The following is a 16,949-nucleotide window of genomic DNA, read 5'->3' on the forward strand; positions in this document are numbered from 1 at the left end:
ACATGATACCAGTTCGGATTTAGGCAAATAGGGGTCACGGCGGCACGCAGGCGCGGTTTGCTACATGGTGTTTATAGCTGGTCACCTAAGTAGGCACTTGATAATACCTAATAGGTTTGCTAGCACCTTGAGAACCTTCATAGCGTACATGAGTAGTGCGATGAATTGAAATTTGTCATTTGAAGCATTTCTCAATTTCCCCCTAGGTAATTCAGAAATAAATTTCACAAATTAGAAGGTCAATGGATGGATATTTCAGAATCATCCCTCACGATCTTAGTTGAACTTTTACTACGATAGGGACTCCTGGTACGGCAAACCATGACCTGAGTAGAAGAGAAGCCGATGTTAAGACACGTTTTTTTTGTACACCTGGGCAGTATACTACCAAAGTACCTACGAAGTGAGCAAGAAGGTAAAATGCAAATGTGTAGTTGTTATGTACCTATTTAGACGGCCCGTTTCCCCTGAGGCATAAAAAAGAAAATATCCTTACAGAAAACAGAAATCCAAAAAATAAAAAAAAAAGGATTCAAAAAATAAAACTAAAACCCATGATTTAAAGATCGAATCTTGTCTAATACTTGCTTTGCTTCATACAAATAGAGCCCTCATCTCCACGCCACTTCCCAGGTGGCTAGGTAGGTAGGTAGGTAGGTAGGTAAGTATTATTACCGTTGGCTGTGGTTTTGGTTGCTGATGTTTTTTTTTTGTTGTGTTGTGTGCCCAACGCCCTAACCACCGCACCTCCTACCTCCTAGCCACCCATCCCATCCCATCCCATCTATCTCCCGACTCCTCCTTTCTCCTCTTCCTAGCCCTCCCCCTTCTTCTTCAGAAGAAAGAACTAAGGCGCAGCGGAACCCTCTCCGCCGGGCGCGGGCGCCTGGTAATCGTACGGCGGCAGCAGCCAGGGGTGGGGCGCGTCGTTGGGGTGGTCGCCGCGGCCGGCGGTGGAGGCGATGGCGGCCATGCGGCGCCACTCGGGGTCGAGGGCGACGTGCTGGCGGCCGGCGACCTCGGGGTCGCTGGCGCGGGGGGGCTGCGGGGGCCGCGGCGCCCGCCGGTAGTGCTTCTGTCGCCGGCGCTTCGGCTTCGGGGTCGGCGGGGCGTCGGCTTGCAGGTTGGCGACGGGGTCGGCCACGGCGCCCGCCTCGGAGTACTCCTCCGACACGGACGTCAGCGAGGACGTGTCCGACGGCGAGAAGTACGTCTCGTCTAGCGTGCGCTTGTGCCGCCGCCGCCGCCGCTCCGTGGGGTCGGTGTTGGTGCCGGCGTCCGTGGTGCCGCCGACGCTGCCGGACGCGGGGTTGGTGGTGTTGGTGGGGCTGCTGCCGGCGTCGGTGTCGGTGGCCTTGCCCTTGGGGACGCCACCACTTTCGGCGAAGTCCGTGTCGGTCATCGTCGTTAGCGACGATGTGTCGTCCTTCTTGGGGGTTGGATCGGTGGAGGTGGTGAGGCCGGTCTTGGGCGCTGGGGTTGGTGGTGTGTTTTCCTCGTCGTCGGATGATATGGAGATCGGAGGAAGCACGGTAAGTTCGGGGCCGGAGTTGTTGCCTGAGGTGTTGCCGGATGTGCCGATGTCAGTGTCAATGGCGGTCGTCTGTGTGGTAGTATCGTCCTGCCCCCCGACGCTCCTATTATCCCAGAACTCGTCGTCGGTCGGCCACTCCATCTGGTTGCGCAGGTCGTTTAAGGGGATCACAGTAGTGTTCATGTACGGCGGCCAAGGCAGCTCGAAGATCCGTGCCTTGAACTGCGCGAGCCCGAAGAAGTTGGGGTCGTCCAGGTAGCTTCCGACGGCCTTTTCCAGCGAGTACGGCTCCGTCCACACGCCGGCGACGCTCTCAGGACGCACCGGGAACATGGTGTGCGTGTATGCCGGGTAGTTCTTGACGAAGTTCCAGTACGCCTTCTTAAAGTCGACGCCCTGGTCTGGAGGGACCCATCCACTGTGGTTGGGTATGAAGTAATCGTTGAGGTCGCCTTGGCCGCGACGGACTTTGCAGCTACCAATTGCGGCCATGTGCATCTACAAGTTTCATGGGAAGTTAGCGTATGTTATCTCAGGGCTTAATGGGGTTATGATTTAGTTTTAAGAAAAAGAAAAAGCTCGCCTCTATTTCTTTGACATTGTCTCCTGCGGCTCGGAAACACCTCGAGCATCTCCAGTCGCGCGGTGGCACGAAATTGGGATCCTCGGGCTCGCCATAATATACTACATCCCACGGAGGCGAGTTCACCCTACGGGCGCGAATGTCCACCTCCTCTCCAGCCCCCGCTTCTCTCCATATTACGTATCCATCATCCGCCTCTTGTCCTGGGGTATGGGTTTCTATGGTTGGAATGTCCATGTTCGTAGAAACTTCTGGGGATGGAGCGATTGGTCCAGTTGGATTGGTTCCTGTCGCAGTGTGCGTGGTCGGGTGGGTTACTGTGGTCGGAGTGTGTGTGGTTGGGGCCGGGAAGATTCCTCCGACTGGAGCGGGATCGCCGACTGGAGAGGGAACGTCGCCTGGAGAGGGGCCGACATTGGTTCCAATTGGAGTTGGATATCCAGGTCTTGTCGGTTGAGGTGGCGTAAGATTGTTCGTAGGTTTGCTGAGAGCTTTCATGATTTCATTTAAACGATCGGGCGGAAGCTCTATATCATTATCATCATCAGGGGTGATTTGGTCTCCCGGTTGTCCTCCCGGTTGACCTCCCGGCTGATCTTCCGGATTCGTATTGCTAGGACGGGTGGGCTTGCCAGTGTGGGCTCCTGATATACATGCTGAGATGTGTACTGACTTTTCGGTGCTGGTTTTGTCAGTGAGAATAATTCCGCAGCCGGGACAGCAATCATAAGGCCATCCACCCAATGGTTTGCAATGCATAGCATGCCTTTCGCGATATAGTGAATCCATAGTTTTATCGTACTCCAGACCACACGTTGCGCAATACCGGTCGAGGCGATTTCGGAGTGTCAACCCCGTTTCACATTCACAGACCTCCCTTGGATGGCCCTTTACGCGACCGCAAATCTTACACCAGGCGGAAATGGTGGTTATGCCAGTCTGACACTTTTTTTCATGGTGCTTCCGATCGGCTGGTTTATTCAACATGAGCTGGTCCCGACCGCACATGTGGCAGTAATCAGGTGTTCTCGAGTGAGGAGGCTCACCACCAGAGACCCCGACAAGTTGCTGGACATCATAGTAGTGCTCGTCGATGAAGTGCCGTCTGATATTATACTGATCATAGTATGGGAGGAGATTCTTTTCCTTGTCGCAAAGGAAGCACTGCAATGTGTTATGATCCTGTCGCAAATGTCGATCGAGTCCTTCACCATCACTGAACGCGAAGTACCGTTTGCAATTGAGATACGGACACTCTCTAAGTCTGTCAAGGAGATTTCCTCGCAGGGTGTGGACTTCTCTTTCAAGTCGCGCAACCTCACTAGGCGTCCGCATCGCAGTGGTGAATCCGGGGACGTTGGGCCCTGTGTGAATAATAGTCTCGATAGGGGGGCCGTGGATGGGCATCACCGGTTTCGCTGGGTTCGCAAATATACTCGGACTATCGTAGAAGAATCTCTTACGCAGCGCCTCAGTCCTCGTAGCTTCTGTCATCGTGTTGGAGGACCTGTCAAAGAAGTTGTTGAGGAATTCGCTGTGGGGTTTTGGCTTGTCATATCGATCGAAGTGACTCGAGAACTGGACAGGAAGCCCGGGGCCGTAACGCGGACCCCATACTAAGTTCTTGTTTATGGCTTCATCTCGAAGGTTAGCACGCCAATATCCCTGGTACATATCCGTGAAATATAAAATTGAAAAGAAAAAAAAAACATGGAAAGGAATGCTCTGTACTTACCCCAGTCATTGTTCCAAGGCTCGAGTGAGACAGTAATATCAGGTTCAGTGATATGCCTTTGAATCCATCTCCATTCTTCCTCACGCGTGTCTGCTCTGACAGCAAACTCGGTCTTGTTGAGCCCCCAGGTCGACTGAACAATGTGAAGAATATTACCCCCTGGATTGCCTTGGGCGGTAGGATACAGCTTGGTCTGAATCTCGGCCAAGAAATCGGCCAGTTTCGCATCATTTATATTGTACGAGAAGCTGTTTTGGGCGTTATTTTTTGAGCGGATCTCATAGCTAGCAAAAACTGGACGGGCCACGATGCATACTTTCGAGGGATAGCCGTGGACCTTCGGGTGTTGGAATTCTTTTATGGCTCTTCGCCAGGTCACCCGTGCTTCGTAGGTGATCTCTTTCTCCGAAGTCAAGATGCGGCTTCCTGGTCCCCATGAACTTATGTAACCCTCTTGCGAAATCCAGATGTCGAGTCCAACCATTTGGAGATTTCCCAGTAACCCTGGATTAGCGGCGAATACCGCATTGAGCAGTTTCGTCAGCCCAACGTGATCATTCGTGGTGTCCGTCTTGTCGAGTACAAGGTCGTCGGCGTGGAGGAAAGTCTCTGTTATGCCCGAGTTCGCGTTCGAAGGGGTGAAGTTTGTATCGTAAGCATAGAAGCCTGGGATCAAAACCGGTACAATGTTATTGGGTATCGGAATTGGCCTAAAACTTATGGTAGGGATACCTGTGCCCTTTGCCTTGTCCTCAACGGCCTTGTTCCATACTTCTGGAGGGGCTTCAAGAAGGCCATATGATGAGCTGTCCGGATGGGATGTGTACTGGAGAAAGTGGTGAGGAAGATCTTGGAACAGCGTACGCATGGCAGTTGTATACTCGCCGCGTAGCTGATTTTGCTTATGCGTTGCATTGAAATTCCGCGGTACCTTCATATATGTTAAGGCACGATTCTTATCATCCCATAGCTGTATTATGTCTTGTCCCTCTTCTGGGCTTGGATTGAACAAGACTGGGTGGTCTTCTTTGTCGAAATGCACGAAGATACTATAGCGCTCCGTCGGCCCAGTAAACCATTTTTTGAGTAATGATGATATGGGATCATTGGCATTTGGCACGGGTTTATCATGGTATAATATGCCCGTTGCTGAATCCAGTGGTTTCCTGTTAGTGGTAGCAGCTGAGTCCCAGACTTCGATGCAGACCATGTAGTTATAACCCTCGTATCTCACTCCGAGGAGTTGATCTACAGCTGCTACAAAGGTGTCGAATTTTGAGAGAGTTGAAAATGACCCCTGATATCCGTAAATTCGTAGTGGTGTTCCGTTCGGATCAGACGAGGGAGGAGCAAAAGTCGACGGCTGTGCACCACCACGAAGATTCAGAGATGGGAAATTTACGACTGGCTGTTTTCCGGGTCGACTCGGTGCGTACACTATAAAACATCGTTATTAGCAATTTAGAGGCAAGACACGGCAAAGCTAAGACAGTGTTTCAGGACTACTTACCACGTTGTGATGGATCACCGTATGTTCTAATGGAATAGTCGTCCAGGAAGTCCAACGGGTCACTTTGAATGACAAGATTGTCCTGGTTGCGATCTAGATCCATCTTTACATGGCCCTGAAAGCTCCCCGGCTTCATTGGGGCAACTGGCAGTCCAAAATAGAGAAGAGTCATCTTGAACTGCAGTGAAGGGGTGTGGCCTTTAAAGCGTGTCTCTAGGAGACGCTGGTAGCGAATAGAGTGATCTCTTTGTAGTTCAACCAGCTGCGGTGGTCGGACCGCTGGCTCGAAGAGAGCAACCTCTTCAGGTTCAAATACTTGATCAAGAATCTGTCGGACAGTGAGAGAGGTTTCCCGGAGCAACTTCAGAAAGTAAGCTTCCACATTTATGAAGTCCGGGTGATCTTTATGGATGAGCGGGTTTGCTCGAGAGGTAAATGGTACTGTTTCTAGTATAATATTCGGTGTGTTCTGGTAAACGTCTCTACGTTCTGGGATTGAATATGACAGTTCTTGCGACTGCATGACGATGGCGTGTTGGAAACTCTCCGTGAAGAGTAAGATAGAATGTTGGTTAGCCGCACGAAGGATTTACGACTGGTGATATTATTATGACAGCATTGGATATAGGAACCTCAATGCGTCACGGCTGAGAGAATTAAGAGGATGTTTCCTCAGGACAGAAAGAAATGGAACAGGTGAAATGGAACTGGATGAATCTTTCTCTATAAAGAACAAAGAGTATGTTCTTCCCCCGTCCAATTCTATCAAAGTAACCCGATTCAGTTGTTTTAGAGACTTAAATGGCATTCCAAGATTCCCTACTGTTCAATGCGGCCAGGCTTCGGGGATGAATGCATTCCAGTCCGTTCTCTTTCACACTGCGACCGGTACCTTTCTAATTTCTAAGACAAAAGAACACATGGAGTAAGCTTTTGTCCATTTTCAGCAATTCTATTGTTCAAAACCCTTCCAGGTTCAGCCACGGCCATCAAGAACTTAGAAACCGTTTCCGGAAGCTATCCCCAAATGTTACCTACGTTGAGTATCATCCAATAGGCAGAAAACTTATTGGTAGCTACTGACTGGAATGGAAGAAAGCTCGGCGCAATAATCAGGCGTATGCTCATCAGAGCTAGATTATTTGAGATAAAACCTACGTCGAACCGTTTTCGCGACAGTGTCATTGATCACATCTATAGATACCTACCTACCTTAGGCAGGCGTACAACCTACCTAGTACACATTGCTTGATGGTCAAAGCGAAGCGAACGCATAGCACTTTACATTAGGTATATTATGTTATACTGGGTAGGGCATCGGTGCTCACATACCTATCACATAACCTCCTCGTCGGAGTTTCCTGATTCAACTGCGATATACGGGACTTTGCTGCAGCCTGACAGGTGTTGAGTAACCATGGAGCTTGTATAGATCCCCATATGTAGGGCCCCCCCTTTTTTTTCAGGGGTATCTTCAGTAATGACAATATATCATTTGCGAATAACTAGATTATTAGCTGGTAGGCCTGCTCCATTCTCCTGTGGTCGCAGTAGCTTCCCCCACTTGATCCGAAGTCGCTTCTCATGTATGCCTGTAAAGACTATATTTGGAGCTTTTCTATTCACCAACGGAGGTTCCTGTGCGGGAGCATAAAATATCGTCGCGGGGAAGTATCGTGTCCCCCATCTTTACTGTACCCCATTGTCTCCCCCGTATCCCCGGGACTCTCCCAAAAAAGTTATTACCTTGTGTTCATATATAATCAGTGCCGACTTATCTACTGTGAAGTACCTAGGATAACGAAGATGGCTTCTAATCCGCAGCAGAACCTATTAGACGTGCTACGTTCGCATAGCTTGGTGGATTGCGATACCTTTGATGTCGAAGGTAAGATGCTGTCTGCCACTGTGTCATGGGTGATCTGTGCCGCCAAAGAAGTACGCATGCTTACATGTTGGAATAGTGCCAAAGAAGCTCGCCCCCTTTGAAGACTGCACGTCAAATCAGGTTGGCTTTATTTTCTAAAATACACTCATTGAAAGAACTAGACAATTAACCTTACCTGTACTAGGCCATCGCCTATCATGAACTGATCCGCGTCGATGGGGACGGGAAAGCTCTTCACGCCCAACTGATTCAAGATGCGGTTGATTTTGCTTCGTCAAAGGCCTCGGCGTATCCAGAGGCGACGGTAACCGAGCTAGCGGTAGAGGTTATGATGGTCAAGCTGGCCCTCCGAATAGTGCCGTACTTGAAGGGCTTTTCTCATATTCAGACGAACCCGAAGTATGCGTACAACAAGCAGAAGACTATTGAAAACGGAAGACGTAAGAGCGAATGCTTATTAATGACCGCGGAGCGATGATCGCTGATGATGATGATGTAGGAATCGTGTCGATATTCCTGGAACTAGACCCAACGTACGACAACCGAAGGGTGTGCATCAAGATTCCATCCACTTGGGAGGGCATGCAGGCGTGTCGCGAATTAGAAAAAGAGGGAATCGCCACATTGGCGACGACGATGTTCTGTATGGAGCAGGCGGCTCTCGCGAACCATGTTGGGTGCACGTATATTGCACCGTACATCAATGAACTGCGCGTGCACTTCGACGCGAAGTAAGTTCCTATCCCTAATGTTGTTGAGAGCAATGATGCTGCCCCACATGCGAGGTTGAGAACTAATGATGTACTTACCTAGTTATGTCGACCAGCACAAAGCCTTCGACTTCTGCGGCGCCGCTCAGCGATACTACGAGAAAATCGGCAGCGCGACGAAGGTGCTGCCGGCCAGTCTGACTTCTATACAGGAGGTTATGAAGCTAGCCGGCGTCCACCACATTACCGTCGCCCCGCATTTGTTGACGAAGTTGGCAGAGACGCCGGCTAACCCGTGGGAAGGGGAGACGGGGACCGTTATCCAAGACAAGACAGCAGATGCGACTGTAGGGAATTATGATGATATACTAGAGGATGAAAGTGCTTGGCGCCTGGCATTCACTCGGAGCCAGGAGGGGAAAGCTGAAGTCAAGAATATCCAGGCCGTTAATATATTCTGTGAGAAGCAGGATGGTCTGGAGCAATTGGTTCGACGATGATTGAGGATATATAGGTATGTAGCTCTTAGGGATAATGTATAATCATATGTTACGTACCTAGGGTATATACCTACATGCAAGCTGTCAGACATTATGTACCTCCTCTATACATTTACTCGTGTAACAGTTCTTAGGTATATCCAACATAACATTTCTTTTTTTCTATCATGAGTGTTTATGTAGGGATATATGTAAGTAAGTAAATACCCAATTCGCCAAGAATACGTCTATACTATGTAGGTTAGTTGGGTGGAAGAAAAAGAAACATTTGAGCACATCGATAACTTTCTGTCAGACTTCAAATGTTTGTCAACCCCCTGCTGTGTTCATATCAAAGATCTTCCGAGACATTCCTCATATCTATCTAACCTAGTAGTTTTCAATCTTGCAATTTAGAAGGATTGAATGTTCCTTTAACCCGCGATTATGGATATTACTCGTAGCACGATAAAGCAGGATGGGTACGTGTATTCGCTATAGAAACACCATAAGCCGGAATGCAGGTACATACATAAGGCCATAAATTGACCTAAGCAACCCAGGTCATCTGTATCATATGTAGGGTTGCGTAAAATGCGCATTATAAAGTAAAGTGCGCGTTTAATTCATAACCCCTGTAAAATGCGTTTAATTCAGTATTATACTCAAGGTGGGGCACGTGACCACCCTAACCTAATACACTTAGTATATAGCACTCTTCCAAACTCACTTGCAAACACTGTTCTATGGATATACACAATTCAGCTAGATCTCTCAAAAGGCATATCGAGCACTGTCACTCTTATATACGGATATTACATAGATGCTCAACAAATAGCAAATCGTCAATCTCTTAAGGCCCAATGCCAAAGCCATTTTAGTAGGTGGTCTTCCATTTAATTCTTACTCAATCCATTATATACGCTATTAAAGAAAAACGTTATTCGCAACCGTTATTGGAATGACGAGATACCTGTAAAATTATGTAATCTCACCAAATTTTGGTGCATATTTTTCTCTACTTAAGTACATCCCCACTTTTCAATTTCGGACCCACCGCATTTTACTTTAAAGTGCGGAATAAAACTTGAATTATACCCGTATAATTCAAGTTGAATTAAACTCTGCGCAACCCTAATCATATGTTCGTTTATAGATCTACAATGATATGTATCTTGGATTCTGCCAATGTTGATAAGGTGCTCGTCATTCATTGGATCACGGATGCACGCAGCGGAAAGATATCTGTTAGTATACCATGGGCCACCCCTGCAGCCATCATGGCTGACGATCTGGGGGAAGATATCCAGGTAACATCCAGGTAGCTATGAATAGGATAACTACCGCATACATCTGCCATTTGTAATGAACAAGGTAACCCTATAAGATTGATATGGTACTCACAAAGACCATTCACAACCTAAACCCTTCAATTGTCAGACAAAGACTCGAAAACAATGAAGAATATATCGATGGTTGAGTGGAAACGGAGGTTCACGTCCCTCCACTCTTGGGAGCTTCCCAAGCAAACTGGCGCCGTCGCGCCAGCCCACGTCTGGACGAACCGCGACATGGGTACTGTTACACTGCCTACCTACTCTGCTCTACTATATGATTTTACCATATAACAGATCATAAAATCTTACATAGAAAGCTCACAAGTTAATCAATCTATTCTACTTAGACCCAACACCCGTCGAGGATCAGACATGGAACACATGGACTATCCTGGCCTACTGGGCCACCGACACGATCAACTTGGCGACATGGCAGACGGCGTCCGCCATCCTAGCAGTGGGCCTAAGCTGGCGAGAGGCCATCCCCATCATGGTGGTCGGCAACTTCTGCGTCGCCGTGCCGCTGGTCCTCAACGGTGCCGCCGGCGCGAAACTCCATGTCCCCTTTTCCGTCTTTGCGACTAGCAGTTTCGGCTACTATATGAGATACTTCTGTATCGTCAGTCGAGCCATTCTGGCCATGTTCTGGCTGGGTATACAGGTAAGTACTGATAGAGATAGATGCCCAAAAGAAGAAAAAGAATGTCCCAATTAATCTGTGTACATGCAATATAGGGAGCGAACGGTGCACAGTGCATCACGATCATGCTGCGCGCCTGGGCCCCCTCCTACAACGACATCCAGAACCAGCTGCCCGCGAGCGCCGGCATCACCACGCAAGGGATGATATCGTACTTCTTGTTCTGGATCATCCAGCTCCCGCTGCTGCTGATCCACCCCACGAAGCTGCGGCCCTTGTTCTGGGCCAAGCTCACGGCGGCGCCCATCGCCGCCATCGCGACCATGATATGGAGCATCAAGCGGGCCGGGGGCAGCGGCGACATCTTTGCGCTGCGCGCGACGGTCACCGGGCCGCAGTACGCCTGGCTCTGGCTCACCTGCATGTCGAGCGTCACGGGCACGTGGAGCACGCTGTCGGTGAACATCCCAGACTTCACGCGCTACGCGAGGTCCGCCAACGGCCAGTATATCCAGCTCCCCGCCATGCCCATCATCTTCACCCTGTGTGGTGTGTTGGGCATCGTGACGACGTCGGCGAGCAAGGTGTTCAGCGGCGAGTATATCTGGAATCCCCTGGATATCATCGCCATGTGGCTCGACTACGGCGCGGGCGGCAGATGCGCCGCTTTCTTTGCGGCGTTTGCGTGGTATATCGCTCAAGTACGTGACCAACCTATCTTACCACTTACTGTGTGATGTGTTACCTGTTACCTAGGTAGATAGTGGAGATTATGCAGTGCTAACGGGCCGTGTAATAAATAGGTCGGTACGAATATCACAGCCAACTCCATCTCGGCCGCCAATGACCTGACAGTGCTCTTCCCGCGCTGGATCAACATCAAAAGGGGGTGCATGATCGCCGCAGTCATCGCCGGGTGGGTCCTAGTGCCGTGGAAGATTCTCAGCTCGGCCCAGAGCTTCCTCGCCTTCATGGGCGGCTATGCGGTCTTCCTCGCGCCGATGGCTGGCATCATGGTCGCTGACTACTGGCTCGTCAACAAGCGACACATTGATATCCCGAGCTTGTATGACCCCGATGGCCGCTATCGCTACATCGCTGGGTGCAACTGGCGCGCGGCAGTCGCCTTTATCGTACCTGTCGTGCCGCTACTCCCCGGCTTGAGCTTGAGCATTAGCGGTCCGGAGGCGGTTCACATCAACGAGGGCGTGACGAATCTCTACACCATCAATTGGCTGTTCGGGTTCACGAGTTCAATTGTTCTTTACACGCTGCTGAGCCACGTCTGGCCAGCGAAGGAAACGTTGTTGGAACATACCATTTGGAGCACGGCCATCGAGACACATGGCATCGAGGAAGATGTGGGATCGGAGAAAGCTACCGGTAGTGGCTTGTCTGACAAGTCGAAGACGATGCCTGAAGAGAAGGCTCTATAGTGTGGCGGTATACGATGGACTCCTAACCCAGAGTGGGAAATTAATTTATACCTAGCAGCCCATCAGCAGTGATGAAGTAGCTGACGGGGTGGAACTTATACTTGGTCCGTAAGAGATAGTTGAAATGAGATTTTTAGGACTCTTTGTTTCTGTGCCGTCTTACTTTGCTACTGCCACTGACGTTCGCTCTTAGGTAGACACAACACCAGAAGTCGTGAACGAAGCTAACTTACTCACCTCAAGCATCTCATGAAGGGCCAAAAGTGTAAAACCTCACATTTCTTTTAGCACAATATGGTATTCCGTCAGCGCCTACCCACCCACTTACCTAAAAGTATGTAACGTCGTTGAAATTTTACGACATACCTACTCAGCAGATCCCGGATATAGCTGGCCATAACTCCACGTCTGTGCCTCCTGGGTGTTAAGCAGCGATCACGGCAACATGTATTTCTAATCAGCCAATACTGGGGATCGGATCTCCCGGGTTTTAAGGAGCAACCGGGTTCAAAAGCCCATCTTTATCCCAATGCGACGCTGCTGCCCTCCACCCCCCGCCCTCTCTCCCCCCCCCTTCCACCTGCGCTTCGCGCCTTTCCCCTCGACGCGAGCTTCGCCTATCCGAGTTCTAGGGGTACATAAAAAAAAGATTCCTATTCCATCTTTGGGGGAAAGAATCGTCCAAAAAAATAAAAAAAAAAATTATATATACTTACTTTACTTGAAGGATGCCGCACTGAAAGAATGACCCAGCTCAGGCGCATATTCTCGCGGGCGACGGCGAAGCCGTACCGCACGGGGGACCTGGAGCTCGCCGAGCGCCCGTACCTCAACGCCGAGGGGCTCGTCGACTTCCAGCCCGGCGACATCGAGAACCCGCACAACTGGTCCAAGGCAAGGCGCTGGTACATCACGCTGTGCACGGTGCTGCTTGTTATTAATGCCTCGTATGCGGCGTCGTCTGTGTCAGCGTGCTTTGGTGTAAGTTTTTTTTGGGGAGGAGATATGGGAGTTGGTGGAGGGTTGGATAGGTATCGCCTACCTGTCCAACCTGGTTAGGAGAGGGGAGGTGGGTAAAAGTGAATGAATTCCGCTAACTCGAGATCTTCAACCAAGAGCGTGTCCAGAGAATTTGCGGTATCAGAAGTCGTCGCCGGCCTCACCATTACCCTTTTCCTCTTAGGCTACTGCGCAGGGCCGCTAGTTTTCGCCCCCCTATCCGAGGTATATGGTCTCCCCCTCCACATCCTCTCCCAACCAACCCCCCCCCCCCGTTCGTTAACTCCACCAGACTGACTAACCGGGCATTGAATCACCTAGTTCTACGGCCGCCGCTGGATCTTCTACGTAACCTTCCTGATCTACCTCGCCTTCAACCTCCTCTGCGCCTTCGCGCCCAACTTCGGCTCCCTCCTCGCCGGCCGCTTCCTAACCGGCGCCTTCGTCTCCGCGCCCTTGAGCAACGGTCCCGGCGTCCTCGTCGACCTCTGGGGCCCCGTCGAGCGCGGCAACGCCATGACCGTCTACTCCGTCATGGTCTGGATCGGCCCGGCCCTCGGCCCCGTCGTCGGCGGGTTTCTGGAGCTCACCGAGGACTGGCGCTGGAGCTTCTATGTCCTGCTCTGGCTAGGCGCCGCGTCGGTGCCGTTCATGTTCACGATGCCGGAGACGTTTGGCCCGGTGCTGCTGATGTACAGGGCGCGCAGGATCCGGAAGGCGGCGATCGAGGGGTTCGAGGATGTGAGGGCGCCGGTGGAGGTTAGTGATCGCTCGCTGATTGGCATCTACAAGGTTGCGCTTACGCGGCCGTGGATCATTCTGTTCGATCCGATTTCGCTTCTTTGCGCGGTGTACATGTCGTTCGTATACACGCTGCTGTTCATGTTGTTTTCGATATACCCGATTGTCTTCCAGGGCAGCCGGGGCTGGAACTCGGGGGTTGGCGAACTCCCGCTGATCGGGACGACGATTGGCGCTATCCTGGGTGGTGTCATTGCGTTCTTCGACTCGAGGCGGAAGGCGGAAAAGGTGAAAATGGGAATCGCGATCAAGCCTGAAGACCGGCTTACCCTGGCCATGATTGGCGGTGTTGGGTTCCCGGTCAGTATCTTTTGGTTCTCGTGGACTGCGGAGTACGAGTAAGTCAAGCCAATCCTGTCGACAACTATGATTTGGCCCAGAACTAATAAAAATGGCACAGCTGGATTCACTGGATGGTTCCGACCGTCGCCGGCGTGTTTCTGGCCGCGTCGCTTATGCTCATCTTCGTCTCGTTCATCAACTACCTGGTCGACTCCTATCTGATGTACGCCGCATCCGCCATCGCGGCCAACACCATTGTTCGCTCGGCGTGTGCGGCCGCAGGGCCCTTGTTCACGGGCTACATGTACGCTGCCCTTGGTATCGGGGGCGGTGGTTCGCTGCTCGGAGGCATCGCCACGTTGCTTGCTGTCATCCCCTTCGCATTTTATAAATATGGCGAGCGTATACGTGCGAAGTCGAAATTCGCCGTTGCCGGAATGAGAAAGGTGACTAATGATGGGGAGGTCCAGATAAGCGAAGCGGTGGTAGAATCTTCGACGGTTCAGGCTGAGATACCGCCTCAGATGTCGGAGACATCGAGCACTATGGATGGACAGGGACAAGAGTCTCGCGAGGAGAAGCGAGACGATAATCAGATCGATGATATACATACCACCCGAGAAGAGCAAAAGCAGGAGGATTAAGTAAGTGTAGGAAGGATAAAGGGAAAGCAAAAACATGGACATAGGCAATGATAGCGTTTCAAACATCGAGGGATAGACATGATAATATTCGTTAATCAATTTGTGTGTTCAACTCAGTCAACTCCGTCCACCTTCACCTAACTTGAAATACATATTACCACCAAGGTACCTACCTACCTATTTAAATAATACCTAACCTAGTATACTCCAGATATCCATCATCAAGCACCATTTACCACAATACACTTATGCGTATCTGCCGTCACCGCCCCATTATTCTTCGCAATACTCTTCCCCATCGTCGCATCCATCCCATTGGCGACCCTCAACTTACTATCCTTCGCCATGCCATTATGCGTACCATTAAATCTCAAGTTCGCGATGCCATCGTAGCCCTTAATCCCCGTCGCCTTCTCAACGCGCTTCGCGATATCGTCGTCAACTTCTCTTAGGATGGCGATCTCCCTCTTGATGAACTCGGGCTCCTTGCAGAGCGCCATCTTCCCCGAAATGTTGCCGATGAAGCGCTCGCGCGCGGGCTCATCCCACACCTTCTGCCACAGGGCGCGCGGGGCGTTGAAGTCCTCGGGCCGGATCTCCGATAGGAAGGCGATGGCCTCGCCGGTGAAGTGGCCGTGCGTGGTGCTGATGTTGATGGAGCGGTTGCGGAACTGGATGGGCTCGATGGAGCTCAGGTAGTTCGGCCGCGCGCCTTGGTTGAAGAAGGCCATCGAGCCGTCGCGCTGGAAGTTGCCGAACTTGAAGCCGGTCGACGGCGCGTTGACGGGCAGTTGCTGGTAGTTCACGCCGATGCGGTGGCGGTGCGTGTCGGGGTACGAGAACAGCCGCGACTGGAGAACAGGGTCGGCCGAGGCTTCGATGCCGGTTGGCATGTGCGCGGGGTTGAAGGCGACTTGCTCGATCTCGGCGAAGTAGTTCACGGCGTTCTCGTTTAGTGTGAATTCGCCAATCTTCTTGAGAGGGAACTGCTTCTGTGGCCAGACGTGCGTCAGGTCGAAGACGTTGATTCTCTGCTTCTCCCACACTTCTTCGGCCTCCTTCGGGGTCATGGTCTGGATCTTGACATCCCACTTAGGGAACTCGCCGCGCTGGATCGCTTCGTACAGGTCCTTTTGGGAGTAGTCGGGTGACTTGCTCATAGAATCCTCCTGGGTGATGAACTTGGTACCTTGCTGAGATTTAAAGTGGATTTGGGTGTATATCCAGTCGCCTTTCTTGTTCACAAACTTATGAGTGTGGCCCGAGTAGCCATGCATAAACCGATACCCATCTGGAATTCCCCGATCTCCCATGAGAATCATGACCTGGTGAACACTCTCCGGGTTGTTGCACAGATAGTCCCAAAACATGGTAGAATCATCTGCGTGTGTTAGATGGGTAGATGGATCCCTCTTCTGCGTATGAATGAAGTGAGGAAACTTGGCCGGATCTCTCAGGAAGAATACCGGCGTGTTGTTGGCGACAAGGTCCCAGTTTCCATCGACCGTCCGGAACTTGACAGCGAACCCTCGAGGGTCTCGGGCGCAGTCGTGTGAGCCGGCCTCGCCTCCGACTGTTGAGAACCGCACTGTAATAGGGCATTTCTTCCCCTTGGTCGAGAAGATGTCGGCAGAGCATAACTCTGGGATTGGATCCGTACACTCAAAGAAACCACTATGGTGGCGCAAAGGTCAGTAGGTATTTCATGGGTTGTTCTTTCAGGGGGGAATGAAGGGGGTCTAAGCTGATGAAGCCTTAGATACATACTGGGCACCGCTTCCCTTCGCATGGACTACTCGTTCGGGGATGCGTTCGCGGTCGAAATGAGAGATCAGATCAATCAGATGGAAATCTTGTAAGAGCAGAGGACCATTTTCTCCTATCCTTTGGGCCTCGTAGGGATGAGGCATGGGCACGCCATTGCTGCAATGGTTAATAACGGGCACAAAGTTTAGAAATAGTTGCCCAGTACGTACCTGGTAGCATATAGTGCTTCCTTGGAGCCCATTTTTCGGTCTTTCTCATAAAATGCGTGTTGGTTGGCCATGTGGCCGGTGAATGAGGTATCTGCAGAAGGCGCCATATTGTTCGATGTTTCTGCTTCCCAAACTCGATTCTAGTTCGAGTGATTGGTTATGTGATCGTAAAAATGTCGATTTCGAGGGCAGAAACATCTGATGACCAGATGATAGGATTTAAATATACCTAGGCTTGGATGTCTACAACCTAGTAGGTATGGGAGGTGATGAACTCATCATTTTCTTTTGGCCCCTACCTAGGTAGGTATCCTTGACCAATCAAGTAGCCTACATATGTAGCTACATATAATTTCGGACTGTTCTCATTAACATTTACCCTCATTTTGCTGTCG

At 50.8% G+C, this 16,949-nt stretch overlaps 5 protein-coding genes across 5 annotated transcripts; 3 read left to right on the forward strand and 2 right to left on the reverse strand.

The window, feature by feature from the left end:
- Positions 1–498: 498 nt before the first annotated feature.
- On the reverse strand, positions 499–5,885 carry GGS25DRAFT_534596 (uncharacterized protein; the record flags this gene model as incomplete). Its single annotated transcript, XM_049265790.1, has 4 exons — positions 499–2,032; positions 2,133–3,751; positions 3,853–5,289; positions 5,363–5,885. The coding sequence occupies 4 exons, from the start codon at positions 5,883–5,885 to the stop codon at positions 848–850; spliced, it is 4,764 nt and encodes a 1,587-aa protein (XP_049112995.1). The 3' UTR covers positions 499–847.
- Positions 5,886–6,674: 789 nt separating this feature from the next.
- Positions 6,675–8,789, forward strand: GGS25DRAFT_506883 (transaldolase). Its single transcript, XM_049262348.1, has 5 exons — positions 6,675–7,250; positions 7,327–7,370; positions 7,435–7,690; positions 7,750–7,981; positions 8,064–8,789. The coding sequence occupies exons 1-5, from the start codon at positions 6,947–6,949 to the stop codon at positions 8,458–8,460; spliced, it is 1,233 nt and encodes a 410-aa protein (XP_049112996.1). The 5' UTR covers positions 6,675–6,946; the 3' UTR covers positions 8,461–8,789.
- A 772-nt stretch (positions 8,790–9,561) lies between these two features.
- On the forward strand, positions 9,562–12,368 carry GGS25DRAFT_506894 (NCS1 nucleoside transporter). Its single transcript, XM_049262349.1, has 5 exons — positions 9,562–10,014; positions 10,124–10,437; positions 10,512–11,117; positions 11,220–11,956; positions 12,046–12,368. The coding sequence occupies exons 1-4, from the start codon at positions 9,897–9,899 to the stop codon at positions 11,850–11,852; spliced, it is 1,671 nt and encodes a 556-aa protein (XP_049112997.1). The 5' UTR covers positions 9,562–9,896; the 3' UTR covers positions 11,853–11,956; positions 12,046–12,368.
- Positions 12,369–12,543: 175 nt separating this feature from the next.
- GGS25DRAFT_506896 (MFS general substrate transporter) lies at positions 12,544–14,695 on the forward strand. Its single transcript, XM_049262350.1, has 4 exons — positions 12,544–12,833; positions 12,969–13,076; positions 13,173–13,990; positions 14,053–14,695. Exons 1-4 carry the CDS (start codon positions 12,597–12,599, stop codon positions 14,576–14,578), a joined length of 1,689 nt encoding a protein of 562 aa, XP_049112998.1. The 5' UTR covers positions 12,544–12,596; the 3' UTR covers positions 14,579–14,695.
- Positions 14,696–14,784: 89 nt separating this feature from the next.
- Positions 14,785–16,661, reverse strand: GGS25DRAFT_534598 (catalase-like domain-containing protein; the record flags this gene model as incomplete). The annotated part of the gene is made up of 3 exons (XM_049265791.1): positions 14,785–16,252; positions 16,346–16,501; positions 16,555–16,661. 3 exons carry the CDS (start codon positions 16,659–16,661, stop codon positions 14,800–14,802), a joined length of 1,716 nt encoding a protein of 571 aa, XP_049112999.1. The 3' UTR covers positions 14,785–14,799.
- Positions 16,662–16,949: the final 288 nt, after the last annotated feature.

The sequence above is a fragment of the Hypoxylon fragiforme genome, assembly GCF_022984875.1.
Source record: "Hypoxylon fragiforme strain CBS 206.31 chromosome Unknown GGS25scaffold_9, whole genome shotgun sequence".
Classification (NCBI taxonomy): Eukaryota; Fungi; Ascomycota; class Sordariomycetes; order Xylariales; family Hypoxylaceae; genus Hypoxylon; species Hypoxylon fragiforme.

Excerpts from the sequence above, each read along its gene's own strand:
- GGS25DRAFT_506883 (XM_049262348.1), top strand. The coding sequence starts at position 6,947 with ATGTATGCCTGTAAAGACTATATTTGGAGCTTTTCTATTCACCAACGG. Across the intron at positions 7,251-7,326 it reads CGATACCTTTGATGTCGAAG|TGCCAAAGAAGCTCGCCCCC; the intron begins GTAAGATGCTGT and ends ATGTTGGAATAG. Across the intron at positions 7,371-7,434 it reads AAGACTGCACGTCAAATCAG|GCCATCGCCTATCATGAACT; the intron begins GTTGGCTTTATT and ends TACCTGTACTAG.
- GGS25DRAFT_506894 (XM_049262349.1), top strand. The coding sequence starts at position 9,897 with ATGAAGAATATATCGATGGTTGAGTGGAAACGGAGGTTCACGTCCCTC. Across the intron at positions 10,015-10,123 it reads CTGGACGAACCGCGACATGG|ACCCAACACCCGTCGAGGAT; the intron begins GTACTGTTACAC and ends TATTCTACTTAG. Across the intron at positions 11,118-11,219 it reads TTGCGTGGTATATCGCTCAA|GTCGGTACGAATATCACAGC; the intron begins GTACGTGACCAA and ends TGTAATAAATAG.
- GGS25DRAFT_506896 (XM_049262350.1), top strand. The coding sequence starts at position 12,597 with ATGACCCAGCTCAGGCGCATATTCTCGCGGGCGACGGCGAAGCCGTAC. Across the intron at positions 12,834-12,968 it reads CTGTGTCAGCGTGCTTTGGT|AGCGTGTCCAGAGAATTTGC; the intron begins GTAAGTTTTTTT and ends TCTTCAACCAAG. Across the intron at positions 13,077-13,172 it reads TTTTCGCCCCCCTATCCGAG|TTCTACGGCCGCCGCTGGAT; the intron begins GTATATGGTCTC and ends TGAATCACCTAG.